The 16350-nt window shown below is 36.2% G+C and overlaps 1 protein-coding gene across 5 annotated transcripts in view; it reads right to left on the bottom strand.

Moving 5' to 3' along the window:
- The window catches only part of COMMD1 (copper metabolism domain containing 1), a 259154-nt gene that overhangs the window by 145616 nt on the left and 97188 nt on the right, over window positions 1–16350 (bottom strand). For all 5 annotated transcript variants that reach the window (XR_006386211.1, XM_044264057.1, XM_044264054.1 and 2 more), the window contains exon 2: window positions 1846–2127. Coding sequence is in view for 4 of the 5 variants with exons in the window: in XM_044264057.1 (XP_044119992.1) it covers window positions 1846–2127 (282 nt within the window). In the remaining variant the exon portion in view is untranslated. The remainder of the gene's footprint in view (window positions 1–1845; window positions 2128–16350) is intronic.

Raw genomic sequence — 16350 nt, 5'->3', positions numbered from 1 at the left:
TTTTCAGCTACAACAACAAAGCTGAGTACTTATGACAGAAACTATATGGTTGTCAAGTACAAACTACCTGGCCACTTAAAAAAAAAATTTGCCAACATGTTCTAATTGATAACAAAATGTCCCTGAAGCTAGCCAGAAAATTATTTGTAGTGATGTTTAGATTTACTGTTGGCAGAATCTTTCTACACTAAAAAAAACACAAAAAAACAGACAAACAAACAGCTGAATGCCACTTTGGGTAACAAGATCAAAGAAAAAAATTTAAAGATTTTAAAGTAGATTTAAAAATCCCTGTGTTGATACCCAATAAATTCAGATGACATGTAAGTTACTAAAATCAAAAGGCACATTATAAACTGAGTTCAAGAAAAAACAGGAAAATGAGGGGTTTGAAGTGGCAGGGGGGTGGGAGGTTGGGGTACCAGGTGGTGGGTATTATAGAGGGCACAGCTTGCATGGAGCACTGGGTGTGGTGAAAAAAATAATGAATACTGTTTTTCTGAAAATAAATAAATTGGGGAAAAAAAAAGAAAAGAAAAAACAGGAAAGTATCAAGTTAAAGAAGTACTGTAAGAGCTTTCTAGGAACGTCATAAAATAAATACACGTGTTTTGATATTCCTGCCCAAATGATAAATACTTAAAGACAAAATGAAATAATCACTACTGCTGGATAAAAATTGAACAGCCTGTACAAATGGCTAGTGAAACTTAGATATGCAAGTATGTTTACCACACCTTTCTAATCTGTCACATTTTTGGTCTAGGAACAGTAGGAGGAAGGCCATATAGGACAATGGTTAAGAGAAAAGACTTCAGGGTCAGACAAACCAAAGTCAATTAAGGCAACAGCATTATTTCACAATAACTGTATAAAAGATTCTCCAAATGCATTTTTAAAAAGAATTGTTTTTTTAAATGAATTACCTTTTAAATTAAAATTAATGTCATCATGGAACTACAAACACTGAAAAATCCTAAGAAACTTAAGAAAGGAATATGTGAAGGAAACTGACAGCTAAAAAAAATACTCTCATCTGTAGTAGAAAAATAAATTTTTATTAAAGGATGTAACAGAAGCACTTATTTGATTATTTATCTGAAAATAAATCTGGTTAGCTAATTCAGTGATCTGGGTTTTCTCTTCCTAATTATGGGTTGCTGCTTTTTTCTTTTCTTTTCTTTTTTTCCCAAAAGGCATATACCAGGTCATTAAAAGTCTGATCTGGCAGTCATCTGAAGCACAAACTAAATGACTTCAAAAAAACAATGTAGATGCCAAAATTATCTGCTATAATGACTATGGGAAATGCAAGAAAAAGAGGACTGTTCTGTAAATAATCAGTATCAAATTAAAAATTATTTGTGGGCTCAAGGACAGAGATTGCACATTTAGGGTCTTTAGGAACAAATACATTACTGTAATTAAGATACACTGCGATAAACACGACTGGGTGAGACAGTTACATTCCGTGTTGTTTAATGTTTCTGCTCTTTATTCAGCAACTCTATCACTGCTTTAGAGATTCTGACCAAATGCCAAGAATTCTGAGATCTAACCAAAATGGAGTAGCAGCCAACTTCTGTGCAATCACCTTAATGACCCATTTCATACTTCTGAGATAGCTGCCAGAACCATGAGGCTGCTCTCCAGATTCTATCCAAAACTGGGAATATCTAATTTTTCAGATGATTCCATCTCTGAAAAGGGATTCTAGGAAACAGGGTCTGTTCCTATTATTCTTATTACCTTTGCAAAGAAGACTGTTACATAAAATCAATCTGAATATATAACTAACATGTAATGAGAAATATAGTTTAGAAAAGGAAATTAAGTTTGATTTACCTGTCCACTTTTCCCTATTTCCAGCTCCATTATGGCAACAGGGGTATGTATCTGAGCTGAATGCCTTGACTGCGATTTGCCATCAACTCTCCAACTCAGGCCCCGAAGCCCACTGTCCCAACGGCTCTGGTTCACGAGACTCTCTCGAATTTTTATCTTGTGGCTCTTCCAGAATTTGGAAATGACAGTGGCTTGGTCAGATGAGATCCCACCTTGCTTTTTGGTTTGAGCAGTCAAGAATGCCTCCAGCTGGTTGAAATCCATGTCTGCAGATGCAATTGACTATAATGACAGAAAAAATAATAAATTTGAATTTGGTAAATAAATAGAAAAAGATAGCTTCTTAACTACAGATCATATTCTGAATGATTACTAACCACTGAATAGGCTTTCAAAAAGGGTCATCAATGACGGATAAGAATAAGCTCTTTAAAAGAACAAAAATATCCTTTTTACAAATATTAAGTATCAGAAAAATCTACTTGTTAAAAATTCCATGTCACTCAAATTCTGTATCAATAACTAGAATCTAATTCTTAAATATTGAATTTCATGGTGTGAAATAATACAAATAATTAAAGAAATTTAAACTAAATAATGAAACAAGAAAACAAATTAATTCATCCTCTGATGAAATCTTACATAATTTCACAATGCCTTGTAAGCCAGGCTTGGCTTGATGTACTATAACTGTATAATGCCTTGTCCATAGAAGCACAAACTAAATTTTGTTAAACAAATGCATTACGTTAGCTGTGTTAGCTTTAGTCAACTAGCTCATTCACAATACTGCTTTGAAATTGCATATTATTTAATGTTTCTCCATAAATTTTCAAAATTTAGGGGCGCCTGTCAGGCTCATGGGTTACGCCTCTGCCTTCGGCTCAGGTCATGATCTCGGGGTCCTGGGATCAAGCCCCGCATCGGGCTCTCTGCTCAGCAAGGAGCCTGCTTCCCCCGCTCTGCCTGCCTCTCTGCCTACTTGTGATCTCTCTCTGTCAAATAAATAAATAAAATCTTTAAAAAAATTTTTTTTCAAAATTTAATTGCCACTGCCATTTTTTTTCATGATTTTACTTATTTGACAGAAAGAGTGAGTAAGCTCGAGTAGAGGAGCAGAGGGAAAGGGAAAAGCAGAAGGCAAACACTTAACCGACTGAGCCACCCAGGCACCCTGTCATTGCTGTTTTGAACAGTAAGTTGCTACATAAACTGAAATGGAAAATCATCAAAAGTCTGTGGCAATGGAGCCTTCAAGAGGGCAGTGACTGTTAATGATGTGGTCTCAGGACAAGACTTTCTTTGCCTCTTCTTTGGTATATACTTATCCTCCCCTGGCCACTGGGACTGGCATGAGCTCCAAACCAGACAAATCAGAGTATCCTCCTTTCTCTGGACACAACAGCTGATCCAAATCAATCTCCTAATTTAGAGCAGGAAAAGAAATGGCTTGACTCTTGAGGTCATGGTCATATTCAGAAGAATATGAGGCTAGGATGCAGACTGCTCTCTTTGATCTTTTCACAAAGGCCTGATTGCAATAAAAAGGATGAAGCCAAGCAGAGTTGAGAGTGTGTTCTAAAGGAGTGATATCCCTGCTCTAGAATTCCCTCCCAAGGCCCTGGTTCCTGTAAGCTTTCCTCCAATTCTGTATGCTATCTCAGCATCCTTTCAACCTTCAGGTACCAAGAAATTTGATATACATTCAAGATAGTTTAAGCTATAGTCCTATCATTTAGAACCAAAAGTTCGGGCTAAACTTGGGCAGTAGCAGTGAGAACAAAGGAGTGTAAAGGAAGATAGTATACAAGCAGAGTATAGGTTGAGAAGTAGGACGGGGCTGACAGACAAACATACTGCCTTTCATTCTTCAATTAATGTAAAAAAAAAACTATATGATAAATATAATGACTTTCTGATAAAGGTATTTCACCGTATAATTCAATAAACATTTATTGAATACCTACTTATTTACGGGGTATAGGGACCCAAATTCCCTACCTAAGCCACTTAATAGAAACATAAATTTGTATAATATACTATAATTAAGTCAAACTATTTCTACTAGCACTTTGCTTCACAATATCATATCACAATGTAGATGATTCATATCATTCTTTTCATATCATTCTTTTCTTCAAATCATATGAAGATGCCTACTTTGATATAACCTAACCTGTGGCAGAATTTTGGTTGGGTTCCAGTCAATAATATATTGAACTGGGATCAATTCATCCAAATTTAGAATAATCAGAAATTAAATAAGGAACTGATTGTGGTTCAAGTTCCAAGTCATCAATTTTCATTTATTTAAGAAATATCTGAATAGCTACCATGAAACAGACAATGTTCAAGGCATGCCACCTCTATCCACCAGTAGCCTCAGCTGGCAGCCTGGTACTCACTTATTCCTGATTCTTCCCTCTTCTTCACAACTTGAATTAGTGGTTCACAACAATGGCTGCATACTACAATCATGAGGTACATTTTTTTTTAAAGATTTTATTTATTTACTTGACAGGGAGATCTCAGTAGGCAGAGAGGCAGGCAGAGAGAGAGGAGGAAGCAGGCTCCATGCTGAGCAGAGAGCCCGATGTGGGGCTGGATCCCAGGACTCTGGGATCATGACCTGAACTGAAGGCAGAGGCTTTAACCCACTGAGCCACCCAGATGCCCCCCCTTTTTTTTAAAGATTTACTTATTTGAGAGAGAGAAAGAGAGAGTGCTTGAGTGAACAGGGGGAGAGGCTGAGAAAGAAGGAAGAAGAGTCTTAAGCACACTCCACGCTGAGCCCAGAGCCCCACGTGGGGCTCAATCCCATGACCCTGAGTTCATGACCTCAGCTGAAACCAAGAGTCTGATGCTTAATCAACTGTACACCCAGGTGCCCCATGAGGTACATTTTTAAAATATGAATCCCTAGACTCTATCCCAGAAGTTCTGATTTCTAAAAATTCTAAAACAAGGCCTAGGCATTGGCATTGTTTAAAAGTTTCCCAAATAATTTTAATGAGCAGCAAAGGTTAAGAACTAAGCCTATAATATTTTGTTTACCAAGTTCTACTGATTCTTGTATCTGAAATAATTCTCTAATAATGTGTCCCTTCTGCTCTGTCCCTACTACCGAGTACTGAGTACTCAAGAGCAATCACTTTCTTGTGCCAAAACTAGGCTTCTATCTTGTACCTCCTCAACTCTATCTTCTATAGTAATCTATCTAAAAATGTCAGGGCACCTAGATGATTCAGTGAGTTAAGCCTCCGACTCTTGATTTTGGCTCAGGTCGTGGTCTCAGGGTTGTGAGATTGAGCCCCACTTCGAACTGGGTACTCAGCACAGAGTCCGCTTGTCCCTCCCCTCTGTTCTTCCTTGCACTCCTCCTCTCTCTCTGAAACAAATAAATAAACAAACAAAATCTTTTAAAAATTTTTAAAAATTAAATGTCAATAGGATACTATCACTTCGCTGTGTTAAGGTTTCCAAGAGTTGGCTATTATTACCTGCTATAGTGGTTATTAATTATAAAAATTCCAGTGTAAGTTTTAAGTTACAAATAATATTATTACTATTAAAAGGATTAAGGTTTATAAAATTTATTTTTATAAATATAATTTGGAGGGTTTTCAAAGTTAACTTTGTATTAACAATTCCTGCTTCATTTTGTTTCCTTGAATAGAAGAAAAAATTTCAAATGAACACAAAAAGGTAATAGGAGAGAGAGGAGAGGTAAACCCATGCCAAGTTACTCATGGTTACTTCAGAGAAAAAAAACTGATATATATAAATATATATGTTTCCTATCAAAATCCTGGCAAGAATTTTTGTATATATACACAAAATTATTCTAAAATTTATATGGAAAGCCAAAGAAAACAGAATAGATAAAAACCATTTTTTAAAACAAAAATAATAAAGTGGGAGAAATCAGTCTTCCCCATTTCAAGACTTAAGATGTAGCTACAATAATCAAGACTATGGTATTTGCAGAGGAGAGGAGACATAAGCTAATGGAATAAAATAAATAACACAAAAATAGATCCACACAAACATGAACACTGATTTTTGACAAAGGTATAAAAGCAATACAGTGAAGAAAAGAAAGGCAGCCTTTTCAACAAAAGGTACTTAAGGAAGTAGATATACTTAAGTTAAAAAAAAAAAAAAACCTCAACATAAATTTCCTAACTTATATAAAAATTAACTTAAAATAGATCATGGGTTTAGATATAATATAAAACCATAAATATTTTTTTAAAAATAGAAGACAATCTTTGGTGTCTACTTAGAACCAGGCAAAGAGGTTCTAGATTTGACACCAAAGCATGATCCATAAAAGGAAAAACTGTTACATTCGACCTTATCAAAATTACCTTTATCCTGTGCAAAAAAACACTGTGAAGAGGAAAAGACAGCCTACAAACTGGGAGAAAAAAAATTCAAAACAAGTATCTGACAAAGGACTAATATGTAGACTATATGAAGAACTTTCAAATTTCAACATTTAAAAAAAAAAAAAAACAAGCCTATCAGAAACTGGACCAAAGATGAGAGACATTTCACCAGAGTGGATATATAAATGGCAAATAAGTACATGAAAAATGTCCAACATTAGCCATCAGAAAACTGTGAATCAAAACCACAATGAGAGATACCTGGTTGCTCAGTTAGTAGAGCATTTGACTCTTGATCTCATGAATTCAAGTCCAATACTGGTTGTAGAGATTTTTTTTTAATAATATTTAAATACAATAAATAAGACCACAATGACTTAGGATGGTTACAATTTAAAAACAGTGATAAGACCAAATGTTGCCATGAATACAGAGAAATTTGATCACTTATACATTGCTGAATGTAAAATGGTACAAACATAATGAAAAAGTCTGTCAATTTACTAAAGAAACGAAACATGCAATTACCATATGACCTAGCAATAACATTTCTGGGAATTTATCCTATAGAAAGGAGGACTTGGGTCCAAAGAAAAAGCTATAATACACAAATGTTTCCAGCAGCTTTATTTGTAATACCCCCAAATTAGAAATAAACCAGATGTCCTTCAACAGGTAAATGGTTAGATAAACTACAATACACCCACACATGGAATACTTCTCTGCAATAAAAAGGAACCAGACCATTGGTACTTCAAACTGAATGAATTTCCAGAACATTATGCTGAATGAAAAAGGTCATTCAGAAAAGGTTCTACACTGTATTATTCCATGTATGTAATATTTTTGAAAGAACAAAATTACCAAAATGGAAAACAGATTAGTGGTTGCCAGGGGTTAGAAAAGGAGTGAGGGCTCTTTGAGAAAGACATGGTCACAGCTACAGCAGAGCTCAGGCCCACAGGTTCCTGCTTCTGACTCACCACTGTTCACACTTGTCCAGGAACGAGTTGGTTAGAAAGCCACAACACTGCCACAGTTTTGAAAAGATGCTAAAAAGACACCTGTGGAACTGGAGGTGCTCATACACCAAATTAGAATTACCCTAACCAGCCACGGTGTAAAATCTAGGCAGGATAAGATGCCTGCTAGAACTCTAAGAATCAGTACAAGAAAAACTCCTTGGGCTGAAGAGTCTAAGATGATATATATATATTTTTTAAGATAAGGATCCATAGGGACTCACTGACTCACATAGTACTTCTGAAATTATTAAACAGATTACTTCCATCAGTATTTAATCAGGAGTCAAGACTGAAGTCACCACTGCAGATACTTACATTTTAATAAACTATTTTAATATTTTAATAAACTGATTATCAGTTGTTTGAAAATAAAGGAAGAGGTGAGGATGGGTAGGAAGAAAATGAATGTGGCTGTAAAACTTCAACATGAGGGATCCTACTGGTAATGGAAGGTTCTACATCTTGACTGAATCAATGGCAATGTAGTACTATAATGGGTTTTCTTTTAGATTTTTAAAAAAGATTATTTATTTCTTTATTTGACAGACAGAGATCACAAGTAGGCAGAGAGAGAGAGGAGGAAGTAGGCTCCCCACTGAGCAGAGAGCCCCATGCGGGGCTCAATCCCAGGACCCTGGGATCATGACCTGAGCTGAAGGCAGAGGCTTTAACCCACTGAGCCACCAGGCGCCCCTCTTACAGATTTTTTTATTTATTCATTTGAAAGAGAGCGAGCAAGAGCACAAGCAGGGGGAAGGGCAGAGAGAGAGGGAGAAGCAGACTTCCTGCTGATCAGGAAGCCTGATGTGGGGCTCGATCCCAGCACCCTGGGATCATGTTGAGTTGAAGGCAAACGCTTAACCAACTAACCCACCCAGGTGCCCCAAAAAGTACTACAGTTTTGCAAAAGGTTACCATTAGAAGAAGCGCTCAAGTGTACAAGGATATCTCTTTCTACTATTTCGTACAGCTGCACACGAATCTATAATTATCTCTAAATAAAAAGCTTAATTAAAAAAAAAAACCTGTAAAGACTTCTCTAGCTTCCAGATTTCAGTTCTAATTCTTCAGTATGGTTTACAAGGTGAATCATAAACTAGCTTTGTGTCTCTTCATCTTCTGCTACCTCTTAAAATCTTCCACCCACTCAATCTCCCTCCATCCATACTGAACTCATTTTAGCTCATAAAACAGCTGATCTTTGCCTATGTTGTTCCTTCTGCCTAGAACATCTTAGTTGCTATTCCTTCCACCCCTTTTGTTGGCACTACCTTTTTTTTTTCAGGCTTTCACACAGATATTACTTTGTAGGCTGCACAGTAAAGTACTGGTATTTATCACAATGTAGGGGAACTGCCAGGTCCATACCTCGCTCTAACATGTAAGCACTTCTAGAGGGCAGAAACCTTGCCCCACTTGTTCAACAGCTGGGTCCTAGCATAGTGACTGCCACATAATAGGGAGTCAGTAAATATATGATGAATGAATGAATGAATCTGGACTCCAAAAAACCTCGTCTAGACTACTCATTTGACCTTAGAAAACTCTTTTAGTCTTGTTGCACCTGGGTTTCCTTATTACAATATATTAGTATAGAATATGACAATTTTAAAACTCGGCTACAAAATTCTTTGACCCCTCTCCTACTGAAAGTTAAGAGTCTATATCCTAACTCCTAGAATACAGATCTGTGACTGCTTATCCAAAGGTCATAGTAATTTCAACTAAAGTTGACCCCTCAAAATCACAGGGGTTAGGGACACTGACACCCCCAGCACAATCAAAAATCCACATAAACTTTTGATTCCCTAAAAACTTAACTACTAATAGCCTTAAGCTCACTGGATGCCTTACCTTCCCAATAACATAAACAACACATATTTTGTATATGTACTGTATACCATATTCTTACAATAAAGTAAGGTAGAGAAAAGAAAATGTTATTAAGAAAAATCTAAGGAAGAGCAAAAACATTTACAGTACTGTACAAAACCAGCATTATCCACAATAAGTAGATCTACCCAGTTTAAACCCTTGTCGTTCAAGGATCAACTATATATGACATTCTAGAAAAGGCAAAACCACAAAGACAGTAAAAAGATCATGGCTGCCAGGGGTTAGGGGGAAAGGAAGGGTTAAACAGAACACAGATGATTTTTAGGGCAGTGAAACTATTCTATATGATAAAGTAATGGTAGATACACATCATTATACATTTGCCAAAATCCATTAAATATACAACATCAAGAGTGAACCCTAATGTAAACTATGGACTTTGGGTGATGTTGGTTCATCCACTGTAACAAATCCACCACTCTTGGTGCAGGATATTGATTGTTGGGGAGGCTGTGCATATGAGACGGGGGCATATGGAAAGTCCATACTTTCTGCTCAATTTGGCTGTGAACATGAAACTACTATAAAAATTAAAGTCCTTTAAAAAAAAAAAAAAGGCAAGTTCAAAAAAGATCATGGCAGAGTGAGGCTGTGTCAATTTTCTGGCTTGGGTTTTAAGAAACTGGCAACTTCCATTTTGTCCCTTTTAAGATGCTTGCTCGTAGAACCCAGGTACTATGCTGTAAGGAGCTCATAGAGACTACCGCATAAGGACTCTGGTCTCCAGCCCTCTGCCTATCACTAAGCTTCCAGCCAAAAGCCAGAACCAAATAGCCAGTTACTGATGCATTTTGGGAGTGGATCATATGGCCTCCAGTTGAGAAGGCACCTTGTGAAGAGAGCCTTCCCCTCTGAGTTCTGCCTAAAGTTCAGATTCATTAGCTAAATAAATGACTGCTATTGTTTTAATAAATAAATAAAAGGGGCACCTGGGTGGCTCAGTCAGTTAAGCGTATTATTCTTGGTTTCGGCTTAGGTCATGATCTCAGGGTCATGAGATTGAGTTCTGAGTAGGTTCTGTGCTTCAGTGCAGAGTCTGCTTGAGATTCTTTATCCCTCCCTCTCTGCTCCTCCTGCTTATGTTCTCACTCTAAAATAAATAAATCTTTAAATTAAATTTAAAAAATAAAATAAGCAAATAATGAATAATCAACTGAACTGAAAAATGATGCCTTTTTTAGTAAATTGCTCATTAAGTATCAAGTATATTACTCATTTAAGTAATTAAAATTAAAAGGCTAAAAAAAATTAAAAGGCTAATATTTGAAAATGGGAAACTTTGATATTCATCAACCCCAACGCATATTAGTCCTAAAGCAACCTATTGTAATTTAATACTTACACAGAATCATTAATCTCTTCTTCCTGCTTGAAAGCAAGAGTATTTACAGTTGGCACTAAAGATAAACCACAGAAAATTCCTATTACTCATTGGTAGACAAAACATAGCTTTTCCATTAAACTTCTAGTTTATTAGAGGAGTATTTCAAACAAAGGCTCAGTGCTCAAAACAGATAACTGGTACTTAGTGAGATATATACTTTCATACAATGTAAACTTCGCAGAGCAAAGTGATTCCATATTATCACATAATAGGAATGTTTCAATGACACACACTTCTGCCTCTGGTTTTTCAATAAAAATGGCAACCTCTCTGAAAAGGAAACCAGAAAACACCTTTAAAAGCTACTAGGTTCCAGATGCACTTGTTCTCATTTTTAATTAAGAAACTTTCATTTTTACAGGCATTTTAGATTCACAGCAAAACTAACCAAAAAGTAGAATTTCCAAATACCCATAATTCCTCTACCCATGCACAAAAAGCTTTCCCTATCATCAATATCCACATCAGCGTGGTACTTTGTTACAATGGGCAAATCAATATTGACACATCATTATTAACCAAAGTCTATAATTTACAATAGGGTTCACTCTTGTTGTACATTCTGTAAGTTTTATCAGAAGTATAAACAACATGTATCCACCCTTATATATCACACAGAATAGTTACTCTGCCCTAAAACCTCTTGTGTTCTACCTCTTCATCTCCCCCTCCCTCCACCAAAACAATCTATAAATGTCAACTGGATCTAGTTAACTGATTGACTGTTTGGTTCAACTATGTCCTTATTGATCTTCTGCCTGTTGGATCTATTATGAATCATAGGATGTAGGGGCATACATGCTGAGGAAGAGGTCCTCAACATCTTCTAGAAGATTTGACCCCTTTATTATTATGTAATGTCCCTCTTTATCCATAACAATTCTCCTTGCTCTAGACTCTGCCTTAGGGGCACCTAGGTGGCTCAGTAGGTTAAGCATCTGCCTTCAGCTCAGGTCATGATCCCACATTCCTGGGATCAAGTCCTGCATTGGGCCCCCTGCTCAGGGTTAAGCTTGCTTCTCCCTCTCCCTCTGCCTGCTGCTACCCCTGCTCATGCTCGCTTGCTCTCTCTAACAAATAAATAAAATCTTTTAAAAAATAAATAAATAAACTCTGCTTTATCTGAAATTAATAAAGCAACTCCAGTTTTCATTTGATTAGTGTTATCATGGTATATCTTCCTCCATCTTTTTACTTTTGACCAGTATGTGTCACATGTAAAATGGGTTTCTTATAGAAAACATATAGTTGGGTCTTGTTTTTTCATCTACTCCAAGAGTCTCAGTCTTTTAATTGGTGTAAAACATGGATGGTATAAAAATTGATACAACTGCAAAGAGAAATGGATGAATCCACGATTATAGTGGGAGAATTAAACACCCTTCTATTGATAATTAAAAGATCCAGCAGGCAGAACACAGTTTAAATAAACAATACTATCAACAGGACCTAACTGACCTCTATACAGTACTTCATACAACAACAGCACCATATACATTCTTTTCAACCTCACAAAGAACACTGACCAAGAGAGACCACATTCTCAGCTATACAACACACCTTAATACATTTAAAAGAATAGAGATTATACATGTCTGGGGTGCCTGGGTGGCTTAGGCAGTTAAGCATCTGCCTTCAGCTGAGGTCATGATCTCAGAATCCTGGGAGAGAGCCCTGTGTTGGGCTCCCTGTTCAGCAGGAAGTCTGATTCTCCTTTTCCCTCTGCTCACCTCCCACCTCCAGCTTGTGCTCTCTGGCTCTCAGTTAAATAAATAAATAAGTAATCTTTAAAAAAAGAGAGAGAGAGAGAGAGAGAGAGAAAGATATCATACAGGTCTGCTCTCAAACAACAATGGAATTAAAGTAGAAATCAGTAACAGAAAAAGGGAGCTGAAAAATTCCAAAATAGTTGGAAATTAAATAACACACTTTTTTTTCTTTAAAGATTTTATTTGAGAGAGAGAGCACAAATAGAGAGACAGCACGTGAGCAGGGGGGAGGGGAAGAAGGAGAGGGACAAGCTGACTCCTGGCTGAGCAGGGAGCCTAAGATTAGGCTTGGTTCCAGGACCCTGGAATCATGACCTGAGCTGAAGGCAGACCCTTACCAACTGAGCAACTCAGGTGCCCCGAATAACACACTTTTAAATAACACATATGTCAAAGAAATACCAAAAGAAATTTTAACATATTTTAAACAAATTTAAAATGAAAATACCTGAATTTGTGGGATGCAGTAAAGGCAACTGTTACAAAGAAATTAATAGCACTGAATACATATATGAGAAAGGAAGAAAAATCTAAATGAATAATCTAAACTTTCACTTTAGGAAACTAGAAAAAGAAGAGCAAATTAATCCAAACTAAGCAGAAGAAAAGAAATAATAAAAATTAGAGCAAAAATCAATGAAACTGAAAGCAGGAAATCAGCTGAGAAAATTAATTAAACCAAAAGCTGGTTCTTCAAAAAGAGCAACAAAATTAATAAACCTCTAGCCAGGTAAACTAAGAAAAAAAAAAGAGAAGAAACAAATTACTAGCATCAGAAAAGAAAGGCCATCATTACTGACCTCATGAACATTAAAAGGATAATAAAGGACTATAATGAACAACTATATGAACACAAACTTGATATCCTGGAAGAAATGAAACAGTTTCTGGAAATTCACAATCTACAGCAACTCAAGAAATGAATCACCTGAATAGGCCTATGTCTATTAAAGAAATTAAGCCCATAATTAATAACTTTCTAAAACAAAAAGTACCAAGTCCAGATCAGTTTACTGGTGAGTTTCATCAAATATTTAAGGAAGGAATTATACCAATTCCCTATACTCTTTCAGAAAACAGAAGCAGAAGGAATACTTACAAACACATTCCATGAGATAAGCATTATTCTAATACCAAAACCAGACAAAGATGTTACAAGAAAAACAACCACAAACTAATATCTCTCCTGAACATAAATACAAAAATCCTCAACAACCTATTAGCAAACCAAATCCAATAATGTCTAAAAAGATTTATACACCACACCAACTGGGATTTATGTCAGATATGCCAGGATGGTTCAATATTCAAAACTCAATTAATTTAATCCATCATATCAACAGGCTAAAAAAGAAAAGTTATATGTTCACATCAATAGATGCAGAAAAAGCAACAAATGCTATCAAGTATACAGGACAACAAGAAATCTTTCTCATTACAGGTAGAAAGGCAAAACGGAATATCCACTTTAGATGACATTAGCAGTTTCTTACAAAACTAAACATATTCACACTCCTTGGTATTTAACCAAATGAGTTAAAAGCTTATATCCAAACAGAAACTTACACATGGATATTTATAGCAGCTTTACTCATAACTGCCAGAGCCTGGAAGCAACCAAGATGTCCTTTAGTAGGGGAATGGCTAGATAAATTATGATAAACGATTCATCCAGACAATGGAATATTATTCAGTACTACTAAAATTAATAAATTTTAAAAAAGAGCTATCAAGCCATGAAAAAACAAAAGAAACTTAAATGCATACTACCAGTGGGAAGATGACAATACAAAAAAGCTATATACTTTATGATTCCAATTATATGACATTCTGGAAAGGGCAAAACCATGGACCCAGTAAAAAATCAATGGCTGCCAAGGGTTCAGAGGGAGAGAAGGATAAATAGGTGGAGCACAATAGTATTCAGGTGGTAATACTATTCTATATACTGTAATATAATATTCTATATATTGTACAGAATCTGACACTATAAAGGTGGACACAAACCATTAAAGGTTTATAGAGATGGAATGTACCAACAAAATGTACAACATAAGGAGCAAACTATGAACTTTAGTTAATAATAATGTAATCAACATCAGCTCATCAATTGTAACAAACATTCTATACTAATTGCATAGGGAAGGAGTGTGAGGGGATGTAAAATAATTCTCTGTACAGAGACCTAAAAACCTAAAATTAAACCTAAAATTGCTCTAAAAAAAGAAAGGCTATTTTTTAAAAATGATTGACAGATATAACATACATAAATTTTAGATATGCTAAAATAAAAGAAGTCAAACACAGAGAGTATAGACTGTATGATTCCATTTAGGAAGTTCAGTAAGTGAATTAGAATTGTATCTACCAACATGGATAGAGTACAAACACAGAATGCTGAACAGTAACAAAAAAAAAAGGCAAATGCACACAAACACATAATGTATGATGCTATTTATATGAAATTGCTAGATTACAAATACTATAAATACTATAAATTTTAAAAAATAGATACATAGTAAGACTGTACAGTCATATATGAGATTGTTATATACTTAATGCAGGATATTGATTATTTCAGAGGATAGAATGAAATCTGAGACGTGGAGGGCTCTAATAGGATCTACAATTTTCTTTGTTACCGTTTTCAATAAAACTTTAATTTTAGATTAAAAACAGAAAAAGTAGGGGTGCCTGGGTGGCTCAGTGGGTTAAGCCTCTGCCTTTGGCTCGGGTCATGATCTCAGGGTCCTGGAATCGAGCCCCGCATCAGGCTCTCTGCTCAGCGGGGAGCCTGCTTCTCTCTCTCTCTTCCTCCCTGCCTCTCTGCCTACTTGTGATCTCTCTCTCTCTCTCAAATAAATAAATAAATAAAATCTTTTCTTAAGAAAAGAAAAAGTTGTGAAGACAGGACAATGTTTCAGTACACCAATTTTCAAGTTTATTAACATTTTACATTACTATGGTACACTTACAACAATTAATGAACCAATATTAATACATTATTTTTTTTTTAATTTTTTAAGCATGGAGCCCAAAGTTGGGCTTGAATTCACAACCCTGAGATCAAGACCTGAGCTAAAATAATGAGTCAGATGCTTAACCAACTGAGCCATCCAAGCACCCCAATACATTATTATTAACTACAGTCTACGTTCATAGTTTCTCAGTTTTTTTTTTTTAAGTTTATATATTTTTTAGTACTCTCTACACCCAACATGGGACTGGAATTCACAACCCAGACATTAAGAGTTGTATGCTCTTCTAATAAGTGAACCAGGCACCTCCACAGTTTGTTGTTTTTGTTGTTGTTGTTAAGATTTTCTTTTTTTTTTTTTTTTTTTTAGATTTTTTATTTATTTATTTGAGAGAGAGAGACAGAGAGAGCATGAGCGAGGAGAAGGTCAGAGAGCGAAGCAGACTCCCCATGGAGCTGGAAGCCTGATGTGGGACTCGATCCCGGGACTCCAGGATCACGCCCTGAGCCGAAGGCAGTCGTCCAACCAACTGCGCCACCCAGGCCACCCTTTTTTTGTTGTTTTTTTTAAAGATTTTATTTTATTTACTTGACAGAGATCACAAATAGAGAGGCAGGCAGAGAGAGACGAGGAAGCAGGCTCCCTGCCGAGCACTGAGCCCGATGCGGGACTCGATTCCAGGACCCTGAGATCATGACCTGAGCCGAAGGCAGCAGCTTAACCCACTGAGCCACCCAGGCGCCCCCCAGATTTTCTTTAATGAGCATTTTCTACCTAGGTAATGAGATTTTTTTTTTTTAAGACTTTATTTGAGAGAAAGCGTGCACACGAGAGAGAAAAAGAGAAAGAGAGAGCACAAGTGGGGCGAGGGACAGAGGGAAAAGCAGTCTCCCCAAAGAGCAGGGAGCCAGATACAGTACTCTAATCCCAGGACTCCAGAATCATGACCTGAGCTAAAGGCAGACACTCAACTGACTGAGTCGCCCAGGTGTCCAGATTTCTTTTACTCTAACCATGCCTATAGTCACTATAGTCATTATAATCTAAGAATTACTAATTTCT

This window comes from Neovison vison, chromosome 8 (assembly GCF_020171115.1).
Source record: "Neovison vison isolate M4711 chromosome 8, ASM_NN_V1, whole genome shotgun sequence".
Lineage (NCBI taxonomy): Eukaryota > Metazoa > Chordata > Mammalia > Carnivora > Mustelidae > Neogale > Neogale vison.
This window is presented reverse-complemented; position numbering and strand designations above follow the sequence as displayed.